This window comes from Hemisphaericaspora subhashii (assembly GCF_019202705.1).
Source record: "Hemisphaericaspora subhashii strain CBS 10753 chromosome Unknown scaffold56, whole genome shotgun sequence".
NCBI lineage: Eukaryota > Fungi > Ascomycota > Pichiomycetes > Serinales > Debaryomycetaceae > Hemisphaericaspora > Hemisphaericaspora subhashii.
Genome location: NW_026057326.1, coordinates 55,075 through 75,703, shown reverse-complemented (window position 1 = coordinate 75,703; position 20,629 = coordinate 55,075). Strand labels below are relative to the sequence as shown.

Sequence of the window (20,629 nt, the reverse complement as noted above, 5' to 3'; positions counted from 1 at the left end):
TAGTATTTAATATGATAATAAGTAAATTATTAAAGTTATTTGATGATGATAGAAAACAATCAATCTCATAGGAAAGAAGGGATGTTTATGGGGTTTATATACTTGTTTAAGTTGTGGCTAAGCTACCCATAGACCCTTTCGGTCACGAATCTTTAATGATGTAATTCATGAATTTGCAGGACTCATGATCACATAGTCATGATGTGAAACCAGTAAAAAATATTTTATTTTTTTCTGCACAGTGGAAAAATAAGTGACTCGACTCTTATTGTTCCCGAAATGAGACTCAATTTTTTGCAATAAGGAAACTAATGGCATGGATGAATTTCGAAACTGTCGTCACCGGGTTTACGACTGCAATGTATCTATCCGATATATTACTAGTATGACAGGCTTTTATTGGGCATGAGCACTCGGATGATATGTACACTGTCTAGGGGTATTTTGTCTTTAACCGAGGTATCGCCATTCAGAAAATTATTAACAATTCTTGAATGTCTGATTATCAGGTAATTAAACATTGAAAATCTACTCTTATCATCTAGTTGTTGAATTACCCACCAAGCTCTTTATGGCAGGTTAAAGTTCTCTTAGAGATCAATAACCGTCCTGTCTTCATTCAAGACCTTCGTCAGAAACTTCACCTAAATTTTCGAGTAGTCTCTACAATATAAAGCCTAGTGATTATTTAATAAAAAAATCAATTCATTAAGTAATACATAAGTAAATCTATAATAAATATATATGCAACTATGAAATAAACCTTCTAGCAGTTTATACCTTCTTTCTTTTCCTTAGCAGCTTCCTTTAATTCAGGATACTTCTTATAAAGTTCCTTTCTTTCCTTTCTTTGTCTGATCTTTGCAGCTAACCAAGCACCGAGACCAGCAGTTGAGTTTCTTGGGATATTGTTAGCGTCTTCCAACATGTTAAAATTATTTGTAATAAGCGTTTGTAATGATTAATGTGATAGTAAATAAACTATTAAAATTGTTTGATGAGGAGAATAATTGAAACGAGTTTGGAAATTGGAAACTTCTGGGGTTTATATACTTGTGAAATTGTGGCTAAGTTATAAATAAACCTGTTTGTAATGACTTTCATGTATTCAGAATGACATAATCGGCTTGCGTTGAAAGATTGATGATGATTCACATACTCCCTAAAAAAATAAAATATTTTTTATGCATAATGGATAATCTATGACCCTGAAAAAAAAGTTATTCCGGCTAGCTTTTTATTCTCCGTTTTGAACCTACTTTCGAGTTTTCCATCACTAGTATCTAGTTAGTTTGTTAGACAATAAAAGCACGACAATGATAAGATAGCTAAGTAAATAGGTTATTTTGTCAAAGATGCAGCATTGAGAGCATCCATGAACTACGAAGTGGGAAAGTTTTCTCGTTGAGAATCTTGAGTCGTGATCTACAAGCAATGCATTTTGTATTCATATCCCTCCCTCCAAGGCTTATTTACAAGTATAAACCCAATCGCCACCTCTGCTTGCTTCCGAGGCTAGTGAGTAAATTATTCAGTTATGGAAAAATACGAACAGAAACAAAATTACACAAAACTATTACCCCAAAACATGACTTAACATGTTAGCGGTGATGTCACTGACGACTACTTTAGCGACATCGTAGATAGTTTGTACGACAGTTTATTTTCAGTTTATCCGAGGACTAGATCCAAAAAAAGATGGCACAGAAAAAAATAATTGTGACACATCAGATGATTCAGATTATTTTTTATGACGAATCGGAAATATGACTTCATCAAATCCCATTGTGGAGAAAATGTTCCATGTATGGTTCACATATCTACAGATTAATTTAAGTTAAATGTAACTTTTGATTAAAATTGCAATTTTATATGTATGCCTATATGAATAATACTAATAATAATAATAACTACGAATAATAAGCAACGGTAAAAATCTAAGCTAAAAATTTATATAACGAAATGACGATCTTGTAAAACAAAAACTAATAATAATAATAATAACACAATCTAAATTGAAAAACTCTTAACACGTCGTTATGGCAGGCCCCCACCTCACTCAAAAATTAGGAATATGAAGATCCAAAATCTCTCTTCTATCATCCAGGATTGGTCTCCCCTTTTCGAAAATACATTCAAAATCAACCAAAAATGTACTCAACACTTCCAAAGTAACATTCAAGGTTGGTACGAATACAATACATACATTTCTCAAATTCATTCTATTGGATTGATTTTGGGAAATCACCAGTCTCAAAAACTTAAAAATAACATAACAAATATCATAATGGATTTGATCAACATTTACAGAATCATTAAAATAATCCCTAAACAAAATCGCAATCTCAGATGGCGATGATGATTTATTATTATAAATAAGTGAATTCAAATGATTATATGTCTCAAGTCCCATTATCGGACATGGTAATTCACGTAAATACGTCTTAAACAATCCCGCTACTGTATGTATATCCGGCTTCAATGAACAATCAAATAAATCAATATCATAATGAGTATTGAATTGTTCTTTCAATTGTCGGATTGTAGATGCAGAACCACTCAATCTAAATATCCCTTCTTCAAATACAGCCCCAGTTTTGTTGAGGTAATCAATACATCTGAAACAAACGCTCGGGATTCGTCTGCCCATATATTCATGATTTGATAATTCGTAGGCCACTTCTACATTTCTTCCAAATACTGTCTTGGCAACGTCTTCATCTAGGTTCAATTGATTCAAGTAGTGTTGCATCGAGGTTTCATTAGGCACGATCTGTGTTGTTGTTGACTGCAGGGAAGCGGCAGTCATATCAGTTTCATCAAGCTCGAGAGGAATGGCGCCAGCGTTGCTTCTACCCCAGGGGAAAAAACTCTTCTTTCTGGCTTTCTTTTGTTCTTTGGTAGGTATTTCTTCATTCGACGCCGAGGTATATGTTGACATTTGATCATTTGATGTATTTGCATACGATGCTGGAGTATGGAGATATTTCTTTGAATCCATTATATCATCATTATTAAAACTCTCATATCGTGTACTGCTGGGTGTTTCGGCAAATTCATATGCTCCTCCTTGTCTTGGAGAATTCTGATCATTATCACTAAATTCAACTAAAACATTCACCCATTCGTCACGTTCAAGATCAGTCTCGGCACAGAAGAAATGTTTTGGTAATGACGATTGTAATTTCAGTGATTTATGACCCTCCATAACCAAAAACGCATGTCTGTATCCTTTATCTTCGGCAACTATTGATTCAGAAGATTGTCGTCCAATTTGGGCTCCAGTTAACGGAATCAGCTCAATTAATGGTCCACCCGGGTTTTCATATATTTCAAGATATGGTCCATCTACTTGACACCATCTAATCTTCCAGGTACTTCCAAGACCTTTATATCGTCTAATTAAGAATCCTTCCTTTCTTGCTCCACTCTTGAAATCATCTAATGGATTCACGAAATCTAATGATAAGAAAGAACATATTTTATAAACGACCATCCGAGGTAAATGAGGCATTCGGAATATGGTACCGAAATAATTCTGTAAGGCTGATCTTCTTGATTCAATCTTGGATGGTGTTGTGGAAACAAATAATGTTTTATCAGGTAATGGTGGCAATCCAAAATATTCAATAATTGGACGAATTTCAGTATCAAAAGTACACAATTGCGAATAAGTTTTTCTAATTCTCCACATTTCCTTATCCGTTGCACGATCATTTATAGTCATTGTGATATTTGGATCGTCTGATTTCTTGGTTGTTTGATGTTCAGAATTAACATTGATTGTACTTATCACAAAAACATAAATTGTTTGGAACTCATCTGGTTTTATAAATAAGGAGGATTCATCCATCTCCATAGTACTAGAGTGGATAACATTGAAACTAGATCCAGGAGTCAGTGGGTGATCACCATAGACAGCACTAGATGGCATTGGTGGGGACTTGAATGATGGTCTTAATGAACCTGGTTCGTAGGGAGGAGCCAATTGTTGTACAGGCGAATCATTACAATGAATAAATGAACCTGGTAATGGTGATGAAATTTGTGACTTAGTTCCTTCTTCTTTAATCAATGGATTGGGGATATCATTTAGTTTCATAGTGAATTTATTTCCAAACTTATCAGGACTGGCAAGTGCGTCATTCCGACTGGCAAAGGATGGAGCTGTTTGGCTTGTTGGAGATTCATATCGGGAACCTGTAGTAGATGATGGTGATTGTTGATACATCACAGGTGACTTTAAGGCTACTGGAGCCATATCTGCAATTGAATCGACTGTTGTATTAGATTTGGCTTGATGGGCTGAATTTGGTGGTAATTTAATTCTCGATGATTTATAGGTAGACCCTACACTACTAGAACTTCGACTTATTCCCTTCTCTTCTGAATAGACTCTAGATATTGCTGAAGTCGCGCTTGTTCCTGTTGAATCCAGAATTCCGTAATGTGATTTTATAGTAGTGTCTTCATGAGATTCTATGCTTTCGGTTGCTCTTACTGGAACTGGAGAAGGATTGGCCAGAGAGTGTGGTGGGGCTATAAAGCTATCTTTTGATAATGCCGCCACATCGTCATGTTCATAACTTGACAATAGTGAGCCTGTATCATTTTCATCGGCAATAGATAAATTATTCAAGGAATTTGGAATACTATCGACAGTTATATCTTTCGATGAAAGGATATCGGAAGAACCTTTACCTCGTCTAGATGATCTCATTGGTATACCATTAGTAATAGAATCCTTACTTGATATTGAATCCTGGGATTCTAACACTTGTTGCTCCTTTTGTTTGCTTCTTTGTGTGTGTGGTGCTGCTCTTCTAGTAGGTGACTGAGGTGTGTCATCAGAAGAATGGATTGATTTGGTAGACTTTTGAGACGTTATAATCTTTTCAGGAGGAGAATTAGGAGGTAATAATTCTGTCTGGGTTACCTTACCATTTATATGATGACGTTTATTATTGTTATTATGATTGTTATTAGTATGACCTAATTCAATATTCAATCTTTCTAATGTTTTATTCTGTCTTTCTAATAATGCTTTAAGTTCTCTATTCTCAAACAAAAGTTGTTCAATGAATTGACAATCACTTAATTTGGATCTATCAAACCTTGGATCTGATGGTGTATACTCTTGAACCGTTCCATCATTATCCTTATCATAATTCTGATAGTGCCTCTCCTTCATTGGTGAATGCATACTACTAGGAGTCATATACTTTATGGTTTGGTCAGCGTGTGAAATGGGTTGTTTGTTGAACTAAAACCTGTAAAAATCTAACTCTGGGAAAAGAGACGTGTACTTGTGACAAACAGTAAATTTAAATGCTTCTTCTTAAAAGTGGTAAATACAACAAAATGTAAATATAAAAAACTGAAACAGGGGGTGAAATATTAATTAGATAGTAAGAATACAGTATGAATAACAACAAGTTTATAATTTTAAATAATGTGTTCAACGGACAATAGGATGATAAAATTTATTTTATTTTATACGACTTTTTCTTTTTCTTTTTTTTTTTTAAAAATATATTTTATTTTTTTTAATAAGTTAACATTTCTTATTTCTAAAATGTTTTAATTTATTTTATTTGGAGTAAAGGGGGTAGTGTACTTTTACCCAATTCGCTACACTATCTCTCATTATCTTTTTTCTTTTTAGTTGGTTCGGATGATTTCCTAATTGGGAATCAAATTGAATAATTTCTTAGCTCTTAATTGTGTTTCCGTCACCCCATTCGCTTTAAATACTACCTAATTAGTATAATTGATTAATGTATCTCCCCACCCCATCAATTGATTCACAAAATATTGACGATATTGTTTCGAAATACAAAATAACTATTTTGAAGAAAAAGATTAATTTAAAATAAATTTATGATTTAGGTTATGCATAAAGTCTAAAGGCTTAAATGAACTATAGGGTTTCCAAATGTCTTCTTTGAGACATTTTACGTGTCAAGTACCACTCCCTTTTAGGTTAGAGGGGATCTCCCTTTTAGGTTGATGGGATCAATTGTCTTTTGCAGCTTCTTGTGATCATACCTTTGCCATTAGATATTGGTTCTACATTTAATTGATGGCGGCCACACACATAAGCGCGAGTAGAAAAAGGGATCTAATTGACGGGTCGTCAATAATTGCTCACAATTGACTTGTATCGCTTTAGCTTGCCAATGGCTTGTTCTGACTAGCATTTTTATAGTTATGTGTACCAACCCCTTGATGCCAGTATAGTGCAATCACACCAAGGGCCGAATTGGGACTCGGTCACCTCTACATTTAACACCGAAACTCTATAACATATAAAGTACAAATAGAGAGAGTAAGCAAAACGGAAACTTTATCACCATTTTCGGATAAGTTTATGCCAATAGTGCATAGCTACCTAATGGGTCAAAGCGCTGTACTTGCTTGGGGTTTTTGCGTTTCTTTATGGATCTTCTGATTAGATTGAAAACTTTCAAGAGAATCAAAAATTTAGAAGCCGTTGGCTGCAATTCTTGTTTCATGAACCAATGACGCGTTATTCTAACAAATATTAAGAGCATACAGGTCAACGCGAGTTTGTTTCTTCGAAACGAAATGAAACGAATGTAACCTGAATTAAAATTTAATAGTTTCATCGGGAGTTTAGTAATAACACAGATACTCTTTAGCGTAGCTCAGCATGAAAATCCCGGCTGACCCTTCTGATTGCTACTATGACCCTACGGTAAATGCACCACATCGCCAGTTAGGGCCGAATGGTCTCTCTACTTGATAATGTCAGCTACAATTAAAAAATCTATACAACTAAAATGCAAATTAAACACACTCTAACGACAAAAAATCCAACTCTTTCTAAAATCATCTAACAATACACCACTACTCCAAACTTATTCATCCCCGTCTTTCCGCCTATAATACGATCTAGTATGTCTAACCACCTTCCTCCCATCCTCAGGATCAACCTTCACCGGACTCTCAGGCACAACCAACAACTTCCCATTCGAATCCATAAGCTCCTTCACCATCTTATTCACGGCCCCCTTAGGCTCCAGACTTTCAGGATACAGATACAGATAGATATAATTCGCCGGCAAGATAGCATTCGGCATCATCGATCTACCTAATTTGATAACCTCATTAGCCCAGATGGTAATATCACTCTGAGGTTTCTTATAGGGGGTCCAGGATTTCTTACATCCTTTAACTAATTCCTTCATCACTTGTTCACTTCCCCAGGTTTGATTCCACAAGAATTCGTCGTCATTGTTGAGACCGATCAAATGGGAGAAAATCCCCGTGGTCAATGCTCCATCGGAATATCCTCCTTCTAAGAAGGAGATGACTTTTCCGTTGGTATGGATTTTGGCGAGTTTGACGACGTCTTGGGTGAAGGTGGCATAGAATGAGGTGGGGACGTTGATCCCATGACGTTGCATTTGCGGGTTTTCATATTCTGAAGCGTCAAATCCGGCGGAGATTGTGATTAGGGGTTTGAATGGAGGTGGTGGGGTTGGTTTGGTGATCGTGGAAGGTTGTTGGTTGGGAGCAAAGAGATGGGGTTTAAGAATTGATTTATTATATTTTGATAATTGGATTAAATATTCTTGATATTCATCATCATATTGTTTTTTGGCATTATTGAGGAATTGATTTGCTCGATTTAAAATGGCAACATATTTGGTTTGATAATGTTTATAGAATTCATCTTCATCATTCCAAGATTGTAAATGAACATTCCAAATATTTAAATCATGATCCATAATACAAGTAGATGCATTCTTAATATTTTCCTTGGTAGCATATCCTAATTCAGTAGGATATGATTTAATATCATGCAATGAAAAGTATCCTACTTTAGGATATGTAGCAAATCGTTTCCCATAATCATCCCTTGGATTCAATTTCGGATCTACAATCTCATCTTCCTCCTGTTGTCCATACTCACCGGTAAATCCACCTCTTTCCCAACAAATATCCTGTGATCCATCACCATGATGTAAATCAATATCCAAAATCGCACAATGAGTGATTCCATACTTCTCAAACGCATACTCAATTCCAATCTGGACATTATTTAACAAACAAAATCCACTAGGCAAACAAGCATGACTATGATGTCCTGGAGGTCTAATCACTACAAACGCAAGATTATGACCTTCATTCAACTGTTTTTTCCTCTTCAGATATAAACTATCCACCGCTGTTTCGATACTTCCAATGACTCCTTCGATTGCATTTATAGTTTTCGGAGTTAGATAAATATCTCCCGTGTTCCAATCTTCCGGAACTTCCAATTCATCATTCTTTAATTTCTCATGAGATTCCAAACATAATTCAAATAATTTCTTGGGCCAATTACGTCCATGAATCTTACGAACATGGGATGCAAAAATAGAACCTCTTTTGGTGGAATTGATGACTTTATAATAATAGGGAAACATCGTTACTGCCGAGGCTACCCCAATACAACTGGCTGCTAATCGTTGAGGCCGTTCGAAGATGGTGGATAGGTATGATTTGGTGACCCATTTCCGTCCAAATGCGTGTTCGGCAGAATAGGGGGACAAGACAATTAAAGTTCTATCTGAATCTTGAGGGAATCGAGGGGATTCTTTTTGGATATGGGGGTTTGATTGTAAGAAATCATTGAAGGTCTTAGTGTATTTGGTTAATGATTCATCGATTAATATGGAAGGTTTTAGGATTGAATTGTATTTAGGATCAAGTTTTTGGGTATTATAATGTTCTTCCAATCTTGGACTCGGTGTTTTTTCAAACGTGGTGGTATTAATCGTTCTGTCATTTTCATCGATTGTTTTGATAGTGTTGTAAGTGGGCAAAAGACTGTATCTTCTCGTATTGGGTTTAAATTTGGGGATTTGTTCTAAAAGTTGTTCATTTTCTTCCAATTCTTGTATATCGACAATACTTGTATCTCTAGTATAATTTATAGTACTATTAGGTAAGACGGTATGATCAATGGAAATGTCATTATCTTCTTCATATTCAGTCGTGGATGGTCTAATAGTCAAGGTGGTTTCAAATGCTTCAATCAACGAATCCTCGTCGCTGTCATGATCATCCCGACAACGACTCTCTCTTTGACGACGACTTGACATATGGAATGGTGCGTCGTTAAGAATCTTATAGCTAGGGAGAAGAAGATTGAAATGTCAAGGTGCAAGTGGTGCTTTCTGAAATTGGTTGGATCTGGAAATGAGATGAAATGGAAGTACAATAAATAAAAAATAAATAATAATAATAATATGGGGCACGCGAATTGTAAAAGACGTTTGATTTTGTGTGACTTTCTTGAACTGCCCGTGGAAAATCTTAAAACAAACAAAAAACACGTACAAATTTATCTTAATCTAAAAAGAAAGCAATCAAGTGAAAAGGGTTATCTTTGTATTAATGGAACCAAATATCCTGAAGAAAATTTGTAATATGGGAATAGAATGCGTCGAAGTCAAGAAAATGTTTTGAATAGAGTGAAAAATTTGAAAAATTTCCAAAAGCTTCTCTCTGCCCCTCCATTCCCCCCTGTTAAGAAAAAGTGTAAACATGACGACAGACAGACAATTGAACTCGTATTTCTACACAATAAAGGGTTTGTCCCATTATGCATGGTGCAGGGTGGATCATGTACAATATCTATCCCTATTAGAGTGAAATTCCAACAACAATTAGAGTGAACCTGATCATACTCTTATTTCGTAATTATCAATAGATTCGAAGATCACAAGAGTTTTTTTTTCAGATTCACTTTCTACGCGTATAATCACAAGAGTAGAGGAGATTTTGAAATTTACGTGTTTTGTGTACCCAGCTATTTATAAACAGGGCATGATAAGTATGTTCTTAATAAATAGATATATTTATGCATATTTGTAAAATACTATAAAATCTTATCCAGCCTTCGCAAACAACTTAGGATTAATTTGTTGTTCCAATCTTGGTGCTTCACCAACATTATGTCTTCTCTTTTTCAATACATTTTCAATAAATGCTTCACCAGCTTTATAAGAAGATCTAACTAATGGACCACTAGCAACATAAAGGAATCCCATTTCTAATGCAGTATCTCTCCAATAGTCAAATTTTTCTGGGGTAACATATTCAACAACTTTCATATGTCTCTTAGTTGGTCTCATATATTGTCCAAAAGTAACCACATCACATCCAACTTCTCGTAAATCTTTCAAAGTTTGTAAAACTTGTTGATCATTCTCACCAAATCCAAGCATCAAACTTGTCTTGGTCACTAAATCTGGTTTCGCTTCTTTTGCTTTTTGTAAAACTGCCAAGGATTGACGGTAAGTAGCTCTACGATCTCTAATATGAGGAGTCAAATCTTCAACTGTTTCCAAGTTATGAGCATAGACATCCAACCCTGATCCAGCCAATATCTCAACCATATTCAAATCACCTCTAAAATCCCCACTTAAAACTTCAACCAAGATTTGAGGTGCCTTTTGTTTAATCTTCATAACAGTTTCAGCCAAATGTGCTGCACCACCATCTATCAAATCATCACGATCAACAGTGGTTAAAACAACATATCCCAATCCCCATCTACTAATAGCCTCAGCAGTATTTTCTGGTTCTTTAGGATCAGGAGCTGAAGGAGTACGATTGGTTTTCACTGAACAAAATCTACATCCTCTAGTACATGTATCTCCCAACAACATAATCGTAGCAGTAGCTTCTGATTTTTTCCCACCCCAACATTCACCAATATTTGGACATTTTGCTTCTTCACAAACAGTAGCCAATTTTAATTCACGAACGTCATTTTTCACATTATGGAATGATTTCCCTTTAGGGATGGGCACTTTTAACCAAGAAGGTAATCTTTGATTTGGATCTTTTCGGGCTGCTTCTAAAGGATCAAGAATATCCTGTGCTTTACCACTTACGAAATCGTCAAAAGAGGGACCTTTGTTTAAGGCATCACTGAATACTGTTTTTTTTCTTTTGGGTATCTTTTTAGTGGTTTGGTCTGTTGGTGTTGTGCTTTGTGCAGTTGCTAATGTTCTGGTTATTTTAAATGCATTTCTCTGGAGTAATAGTATACTTGATTGTCTGGATATCATACTAGTAATTATATACACGGGAATAACTGGGATATACTTGTTTAAATAAAAAAACTTAAATAGAATGTTACGAGGGGGAGCAAACAGTTTTATATCTTTTACAACTCAACAACGGTTTTTATTTGTAATTGAAATTTTAATTCTTTTTTTCCTTTTGGTTTCTATTCATCATCATCGGAAGATAGCTGCCGAACATTCACTCGTTTAAAAAATAATTTCTTCTCAACAAAACGCCATACAAAAAATCCACCACAGATGTAGAGTTGATTTCAAATTTGACCCGGGAAATGAGAAAATATTGACTTCTTTTCCAACTCCACTTTTTATTCACCAGAATTATATTTCTCTGTTACCACAAATACATTGTTGCTTTCAAAACAAGGGGATGGCATCCACACTATCGTATACTTACGGTACGCAGGAGTAGTCGGATTTTTCCATGGATTGCATCTTTAAGTTCCACACTTTAAGATTGGAAATTCGGCTGCAAACGCCTCTCTCGTCTCAAATCTTAGGTATCATCAGTAATGTTTGAGTTTAGGTTTGGAGTTTGCTTCCATGTATAACAAACAATGCAATAAGCTTACTTAAAGAAAACAGAAGTGATCATCAACTTTATGCAGTGCCTTCTCTCTCTCTGTCTCTCTTGGTTTGACAACTTCGCATCTAAAACTCTGACAAACATCTCAACTTTAATTCTCCCAATAGAGCATTTTATTGTGCCAGAGTTGGAAATCGCTGAAGTGGTAAGACACTCATCACCAAAGATAAAGAGGACCTCCAGTTTCTGAGATCTACAGCTTTAAGTAAATAAATTCATAATAAATAGAGTCTAATATTAGATATTAAAAATAATCTATACGCAATCAATTTTCATAAACACAATCTTCTAATCAAATTATATTAAAATACCAAACAAAAGAACCGCCACGCCAGACAGCAATAACCTCTGACTAAGAACTCGCGAACCTGAGCCTTCAGCAGTTAGAACGATCGCATCAAGTGTTGAAAGTGAACTTTGAGTACCTGATCCCGACACGCTGTCTGAAACGTCAGATGATATACCGCGAGTTTCACGAGTGGAGGTTGGAGCAACTTTCCTAGTTATCATAGTCGATATGACAGGTTCAGGATATGTAGCGATCACTGTTCTTGTTATAATTGCAACTGTTGTGTCGATTGGAACATCTGTAGAGACGAGAATAGTTTCAGTAATGATGATTGGACTGACTGTAACCGTTCCAGTAATGCAACGTCCAGTTCCTGTGGGTGCAGTTATAACAGATGAAATAGTTGTTACAGCTTCGGATGTTGCACCTGAAGTCTCTTCGGTTTCTGACGTTAAGGATGGTTCAGTATAGTTTGATGCTCTAGATTCTAGTTCTAGAGAAGCGGATTCGGTTTCTGAAGGCTGTTTGTGGAGTTGTCTCGGTTCCAAAGTGGGCTTTATTTCAGAAGCAGCTGAATCCGGTTCGATAGTGGATTCTTCTTCTGACGTAGTCGTCTTAGGTTCTGAGGTAGTTAACTCTGCTTTTGAAGTAGGATCCGGATCAACAATTGTGGTCCAATTATTGCCAATAAAAGTAATTGTAAGTGTCCGAGTACGACCAGACGATGTCTGAGTTGAAATTGTGGGTAAGGTACCAGGCACAGTATAACTTGTGAACTCGCATTTGCAGGGACATTTATTAGCCCCATCTGGAACAGGATCCATGTAGCTAATCGAAACTGATCCCAGTCCCCTGTCTTTCCTAAATTTTTTCTCATCATATCCGAATCCAATGTCAAAGGTATACTTTCTAAACGCCTCCATAGCATATAAATATGGTGCTCTGTATGTGAGTGTTGGGTCTATTAAATTGCGAGAGTTTAAGAAATTATGTTCTCCACCGAACTGTGCCACTTTAATAGAATCTGGATTGTTTTTGAGTATCTGAAACCGCATTACTGCATCGGCCCCGTCACCTTGAAAACAAAAGCTTGACAGCAAATCTTCTATAATTTCAACAGTGCCTCCCGGGGCCAAACTAATGCATCCGTTTGGTCCACTTTTTGGATGTTTGTCATAGATATTTAACCAGCTTCTGGCTCCAAGACAAATTTCCCCATTGTTTTCAAAAGAAGCGGCATTCACATTTACAACATTCTTAAGAAATAGACGACCTTCGTTCACCAACAGTTCGATTTTGCAATTCGCCTTTACAGCATTGGAAAGCGCCATATCACCAAAGTTACTTACGTTTTCATAAGAAATTCCCCAGGTGTCGTAATTAGTGAAATCTAAGCGGGTAGTTCCATGGTTCTCAAAACTTTGAAAACGTACTTCAAAAATGTGAAAATGGAAGCAAGAATACATAGATGTGGCAGAAAAGAAGAATTTTCCCTCTTCAGCAACATCAATATCTCCAAGCTGAAATTTCGATACATAAGCATCAACAATGGAAAATGTACCTGAAATGGAATAGTTACCTCCTTGTTGTGGGGGCTCTCCCCTGAGAATAAGTTCTTCGGAAACTTCGATGCAATTTGAAAATGAAGTGAATAATAGTAGTGATAATAATAAAAGTAAATTGTTAACCATTCTGAGTATAGTTTTTTGTAGTTGGGTCTTGAAAGAAAATGAAGTAATTGTAAAAAGTTAACAAACTCTTAGTATTCCGACCTATTTATACTATTTTACAAAAGAAATCATATGCTCATCTCGGGAAGGATAGATAACCTTTCTCTCAACTAATACCATATCCGGATATTATTATGCATGGGGTTTCAATTATTGTAACGAAATAGTAAAGTTCGCCTAATTTCTTGCAAAGGGAAATAAGAAAATAATTTACAAAAAGAAATCATTTTTCAAAAAAAGCCTTTCAAGGGAATTTTTTAATCGCAAAATATTCCTTTATTGTGGATATTCTGAAGTGCATGTACTCTTATATCTTGCGTCATCACAACCTATGAATACATCTAGGCTAGTTAACGGAATTAACGATAATCTAGATGAGGGTTGTTGTTCAGAGACTCAAAGATGCTTTGAAAATCCCGCCTCTCAATAGTTTAGTTAGTTTTCTGGTTTAGATTATCCGGTAGCCCCATTGTCCCGAAATCTGCCGGAATAAATTAAATTTAGAATATTTTTTACCTTTTATTTTTTTGGAAAAACAGAAATTTGCAACAGATTATTTTTAATAACTTTTATTTTTGGAAATAGAACAACAAGACACTTAATTATAAATAGCTCCGGTTACATAACAGTGTTTTCAGACTAGTTTAAATAACTCCAAAGAAATACTTCTGCTCTTGGCTTGTTGCTAATGGACAAACTATATACTCCTGGGATGTGTTCGTGATGTGTATTTACCTAGATTTTATTCTTGCTGGTAATCCACGGACGTTTTTTGTCATGTTTATTGAACTTCGGTGAGAGATTATTTTGTGGAGAATTCCCTTCCTTATTTGAATATATTCCGCTTCCGTAGAGTCTACTATAAGAAGAATAACGTGTGACAAAAAAAGAATAGCCGAAATTTCCTTGGTCATTCATTGTCAATATACGGTCAATAATGGAAATTCTTCGAGGAATATTTTTTAACAAATTTTATTCATTCGCTTGTCGTGGGTCATCAATTTCCATTTACAAAAATTACATCATTGAACGTCTTCGAGGTTTGCTTTCTTGCGTACGTAATTAGTTGCTAATGCGGCTTGAGAAGTAAAGGTTTTCTCCCTCATAGAGGTTCTTCTGGAACGGTGATTATTTCGAAAGTTTTCGAATGCTTGCAACTCCCACATGTGGCCATATTATGTAGGAGTGTTCGTTGACCTTGCTTGGTTGGAATAATGTACAACTATGATAATCATATTCAAAGCTAAAATTAAAGACCTAAACATAGAGATTATTCCACGCCGTCCCCCCTTACCTACATTCCATGAAGAAAATTTTTCTTCTTCCTGAATCCTTCCCAGCCATCCCACGATGGGACGGCAGAGTAGGATTTTCGGGGACATACCTTGTCCAAAACTTCAAGCATATGGCCAACCTGGATCAAATGGTTCTCTATTATTAAACTTCTCTTTTAACCTCTGAAAAGTTTGCTATTTCTTTTCTCTCGTGCAAGAGTGAAACACCTAGAGGCAATCTAACGATTGAATTTTGGCCCGGCCATGGGACGATATAATCTTGGAGATATACTCTGTGAGCTATGTGGTCATTTGATTAAAGGGATCAATTTTGTGAATCACAAGCTGACCTTATGTCCCACAGCGAAGCAAATATGGCAAAGACATTGGAGCAAAATTATTAACCCCAAAGTTGAGAAACATACTTTGTAACCCTAAACTATCCCAAGATCGGACGATATCCAGCGACGGCTTCACAAAAGACACCCAATACTATAGAAAAGTCCAATGGGTATAGACTGAGGGTACCACCCTCTGAAGAAGAGTTGAAAAGATGGATTCAGTACTATAAAACTTATGTTCACACCTCAACGTTCAATCAAGTCAAAGATTTTTAAGGCTTTGCTCTTGTACTTTTTCCATAGGAACGGCTTTTATTATTTAATTATGTATAGAAATATTTAATTTTATTTTAATAAAAATAATCTGCGGCTTGAAAACACAAACTTCTGGCCATTGAATAAATCAGAACCACCTGAAGTGGAGGAATTTCTGGCACTTTGACTAAAATGTCTTGTGATGAAAGACTGAATCAATCATGCTAATTAAATTACATGAGAATACCAAACAAAACAATCACCACTCCAGACAGTAACAATCCTTGACTAAGAACTCTAGGACCAGAACCTTCAATAGGTGAAGCTGTAGCTTGCAGTGTTGGAAGTGGACTTTGTGTACCTGATCCCGAAGGACTGTTTGAAACGTCAGAAGGTGTAATGCTAGCGTCACCAGTGGTCTTGGTTACTACAGTTGGCATTTCACTTCCACTTTCTTTAGTGGTAACAACGGTGGTCATAGTAGTAACGGCTGTGGTAATTGGAACCCTTGTAGTGACGATAATAGTTTTGGTGATGACGGTTGGAACAATTGTAACAGTCCCGGTACTGTAACTTACAGAACCTGTGGTTACAGTTATAACTGACGAAATAGTTGTTACAGTTTGGCTGGTCGTTGTGACAGTTAAAGTAGACAATGTAGATTTAGTTATTGAACTTGTCGTTACAATGGTGGTTGTCACGGTTGTATCAGAAGTAGCAGTGCTTGTTGTGACCGTGGAAGGAGTGGTTGAGGGTTCAGATAAACTACTAGCATTCGAGTGGTCGGATATGCTCTGTGTTTCAACACTACTAATCATACCTGGATCTGATGCTGATTCAGATTCAATTGGGTCTGGGTCGGTTGTAATAGAGTATACCGGATTAGTTGATTCATTATCACTACTGATTCCTGACTCCAAACTAGTTGTCATTGGATCTGTGAACGATGAGTCTTCTGCAAACAGGCTAGAGCTTGGTTCCGAGTCTGTGGGAGAGTTGGTTGATTGAGGAGGTTCGGGATTCGTTGAGGGTTCGGATGTTGCACCTGAAGTCTCTTCGGTTTCTGGTGTTGATAGTGGTTCCAATGTACTTGATTCTGCATCTGGACTAGTTGATTCTGCCTCTGAAGTAGTTGACTCAGGTTCGGAAGTAGTGGGTTCCGTTTCTGAAGTAATGGATTCTTCTTCTGAAGTAATTGACTCGGGTTCGGAAGTAGCTGATTCTTCTTCTGAAGTAGATTCGAATTCCGAAGTAGTTGATTCTTCTTCTGAAGTAGTTGATTCTATTTCTGAAGTAGTGGATTCGTTTTCTGATGTAGCTGATTCTTCTACCGATGTAGTTGATTCTGGTTCGGATGTCTCTGGTTCCGGTTCTGACGTAGTTGGTTCTTCTTCTGAAGTAAGAGACTCGGCATTGGACGTAGTTGATTCAGGTTCGGAAGTCTCTGGCTCTGGTTCTGAAGTAGCTGATTCTTCTTCTGAACTACATTCGAATTCCGAAGTAGTTGTTTCTTCTTGTGGCGTAGTTGATTCTATTTCTGAAGTAGTTGATTCCACTTCTGAAGTAGTTGACTCGGATTCGGAAGTGGTGGACTCTGTTTCTGAAGTAAACGACTCTTCTTCTGAAGTTGATGACTCGGCATCGGACGTAGTTGATTCGGCATCGGATGTGGTTGATTCTGGTTCGGATGTCTCTGGTTCCGGTTCTGACGTAGTTGTTTCTTCTTCTGAAGTAAGCGACTCGGCATTGGACGTAGTTGATTCTTCTTCTGACGTAGTTGATTCTATTTCTGAAGTAGTAGATTCTATTTCTGAAGTACTAGATTCTTCTTCTGAAGTAGTTGATTCTTCTTCTGACGTAGTTGATTCTATTTCTGAAGTAGTAGATTCTATTTCTGAAGTACTAGATTCTTCTTCTGAAGTAGTTGATTCTTCTTCTGACGTAGTTGATTCTATTTCTGAAGTAGTAGATTCTATTTCTGAAGTAGATTCGAATTCCGAAGTCGTCTGTTCTGGTTCAGAAGTGGATTCTGGAACTGATTCAGTCGATTCATATTCAATAGTACTTGATTCCTCTACATCTGTAGTAGTTACTTCTGTTTCTGACGGATCTGGGTCAACGATTGTTGTCCAACGATTATCAGAGGTGGTAATTGTAAGTGTCCGAGTACGACTAGACGATGTCTGAGTTGAAATTGTGGGTAGGGCACCAGGCACAGTATAACTTGTGAACTCACATTTGCAGGTGCAGTCATTAGCCCCATCTGGTACAGGATCCATATATCTAATGAAAGTTGATCCAGAAAACTTCTCCTTCTTAAATTTATCCTCAAGATATCCGTATCCTATGTCAAAGGTAAAGCTTTTAAGATTAAAATCCACAACATTTAAATATGGTGCTTTGTAGCTGAGTGTTGATTCTTCTAAACGTAATGTATTCAAATAATTTTGTGTTCCACCAAACTGTGCCACTTTAATAGGATGGGAAGGGGGCGAAGAAAACCGAATTTCTACATTATTATTGCCCTCCAGTGGATAGCAGAAGGTTGAAAGCAGCTCTCCTGGGATCTCAATAACGCTTCCCAGAGAAATACTAAAGCATCCGTTTGGTCCAGTTTTGGGATGTTGCTCATAGACATTTAACCAAATGTCTGGTCCAAGACAGATTTCCCCTTCGTTTTCAAAAGAATGGACATTTACATATTGGTAACTCCAATATTTATTATTTTCAAGAAATATACGTCCTTCGTTGAAATTCACTAACAGTTCTATATTGCAATTTGCCATTCCATTATTGGAAAGCGCCATATCACCAAAGTTATTTATGCTTTTAATAGACATATCCCAGAGCTCATAATTACTGAAGTCTAAGCGGGAAGTTCCAAGGTTTTCAATAGTTTGAAATTGTAATTCAAAAACATCATATTTGTAGTCAGGAAATGTGGTAGTAAAGAAGAATTGTCCCTCTTCACCAATAGCAATATCTCCAAGGTTAATTTCTCTTTGATAAACATCAACAATGGACAATGTACCTGAAACCGTGTAGTCCTCGCCATTTTGGGGATCTCCTCTGAGAATAAGTTCACCGGGAACGTCGATGCAATTCGAAATTGAATCGACTAATAGTAGTGGTAATAATAAAAGTAAATAGCTAAACATTTTGAGGTTTGTTGCTGGGTCTTGAAGTAATATGAATTAATTGTAAAAATTTAGCAAACTTGTAGTATTCAGATGTATTTATAATAAGTTGCAAGAGAAGTCATACGATCATTTCGTGATGGATGGATGATCTGCTCTCTTTATTGATGCTATATCCATATATTATTATTATTCGTGCGTTGAGATAATGACGTCCGCGTAAATTGTTGCAAAAAATAATAAGATAATAATTTTCCGAGAAAAAATAAATTCTTCAAACATAGATTTTCAAGTAAAATTCTTGAATTGCAAAATATTCCAATGTCATCTTCTTTTCTTGTTGATATGATTATGCGTATGTATTTTTTTTGCCTTGTGTCATTGCAACCTGTGAATACTACTTGACTCATTAAGAGAAAATTAAGGATAATCCAGATGTGGACAATAGTTACCCAGAGACTCAAAGATGCTTGGAAAATCTCTCTTCTCAATAGTAACTGCGAGCATAGTTTGTTTAGTTGTCTGGTTTGTAAATGAAGTCTAACCATGAAAGAAGCTCATCTTGAAAGAACGCATACCTGCGTTGATCTCATTACATGTGTTCTGTATTCGGTTCTCATGCGCCACTTTGTTTGGACACTTGCCACAACAAATTAAATTTAGATTATTTTTTAACTTTTATTTTTTTGGGAAGCCGGAATTATTTTCGATAAACTATACTTTTTATTCCTTGCAATACGAAATGCAAAGCACTTGAATTTAAATAGTTTCGTTTAAATAATAATGTTCACGGGATGATTTCAAGAACACAGATATATAACACTTCTGTCTTTAGCGTGTTGTGACTGAATAAACACTATGCTCCAAAGCTGTAGTCTTCATGCTATTATTTACCTTATTTTCACTGAGCTTCTTATTGGTAAAACAAGGTCGAACTTATTGAACTTCATCATGTCAGTATTTTCAAGAGAATTCGGATCATCTCTTAAAAATATTCCGCTTCCGTGGGGTCCTGTCATAAGAAAAATAAAGTGTGACGAATAAAGAATTAACCGGCATATCCTTGGTCATTTATAGACAGTTTCGGATCTAAGCCAACATTGTTTTTCCGAGGGATATTTTTTAATTTGCTGGCTCGCTTGGTTGGGGTCATCCATTACATCATCATCGAACTTCTTCGAGGAATAGTCTTTTAACAAATTTTGTTTGTTTCCTTACCTGCGTGTTCAGTTGGTAATGCTGACTGAGAACTAAATGATTTCTCGCCTACTAGGAATGGTGATTAGTTAGAAAGGTCTCTCGTGTATCAACACTCCGTGAATGAAACAAATAGGAGTGGGCATGGATATGTGACAAGTTATGGATCATGTGGCCAGCGATACATATAATGATTCTAAGAATAGCAATCATAAAAGCCATGTTGAATCTTTAATGATGTATGACCTTTGTTTTGTTAAAGACCCAAAGCCGTATCTTGTTCCTATGTTGTAGAAGAATGTAGTGCTGCATGCTTTTAATTGTTGCAAAAAAAATATTTTGGAAGAAAAAAAAAATACTTCACTTCAGAATTATTATTTGGGATTTATTTTTCCTGACCCTATCATGCATGTCGATCTCTTGTATACATCAATAATTTAAATTGTATTGACCCGGAACCGCCGAACAATTAGGAACACAACAAACTCACCGTGGCTCACTTTTGACTACTGACTATCAGCACATTCGATACGGAATAAGTCTATCCTGAGTCTATATGATTGCGAAAACGTCAAAGCCATGAATTTGCTCTAAAAATATGAAAATTATTTACAAATTTCCGTCTCCTGAAATCAAAAAACGAAAATAATGGAAGCGTAAAATATTCTATTGCAAAATAATGCATAGATACGGCCATTTGATACTTTATACGTCA

General features: G+C 36.2%; 5 protein-coding genes across 5 annotated transcripts; all 5 read right to left on the bottom strand. All coding sequences in view use genetic code 12, as the record gives it.

Moving 5' to 3' along the window:
* Window positions 1-2,059: 2,059 nt before the first annotated feature.
* BEM3 (Bem3p) lies at window positions 2,060-5,218 on the bottom strand (the record flags this gene model as incomplete). The annotated part of the gene is made up of 1 exon (XM_049407632.1): window positions 2,060-5,218. The coding sequence occupies one exon, from the start codon at window positions 5,216-5,218 to the stop codon at window positions 2,060-2,062; it is 3,159 nt and encodes a 1,052-aa protein (XP_049262990.1).
* A 1,663-nt stretch (window positions 5,219-6,881) lies between these two features.
* Window positions 6,882-9,113, bottom strand: HOS3 (histone deacetylase; the record flags this gene model as incomplete). The annotated part of the gene is made up of 1 exon (XM_049407630.1): window positions 6,882-9,113. One exon carries the CDS (start codon window positions 9,111-9,113, stop codon window positions 6,882-6,884), a length of 2,232 nt encoding a protein of 743 aa, XP_049262989.1.
* A 789-nt stretch (window positions 9,114-9,902) lies between these two features.
* LAB5 (putative lipoate synthase) lies at window positions 9,903-11,090 on the bottom strand (the record flags this gene model as incomplete). The annotated part of the gene is made up of 1 exon (XM_049407629.1): window positions 9,903-11,090. The coding sequence occupies one exon, from the start codon at window positions 11,088-11,090 to the stop codon at window positions 9,903-9,905; it is 1,188 nt and encodes a 395-aa protein (XP_049262988.1).
* Window positions 11,091-11,988: 898 nt separating this feature from the next.
* Window positions 11,989-13,671, bottom strand: J8A68_003742 (uncharacterized protein; the record flags this gene model as incomplete). Its single annotated transcript, XM_049407628.1, has 1 exon — window positions 11,989-13,671. The coding sequence occupies one exon, from the start codon at window positions 13,669-13,671 to the stop codon at window positions 11,989-11,991; it is 1,683 nt and encodes a 560-aa protein (XP_049262987.1).
* Window positions 13,672-15,813: 2,142 nt separating this feature from the next.
* Window positions 15,814-18,738, bottom strand: J8A68_003741 (uncharacterized protein; the record flags this gene model as incomplete). The annotated part of the gene is made up of 1 exon (XM_049407627.1): window positions 15,814-18,738. The coding sequence occupies one exon, from the start codon at window positions 18,736-18,738 to the stop codon at window positions 15,814-15,816; it is 2,925 nt and encodes a 974-aa protein (XP_049262986.1).
* Between the last annotated feature and the right edge of the window lie 1,891 nt (window positions 18,739-20,629).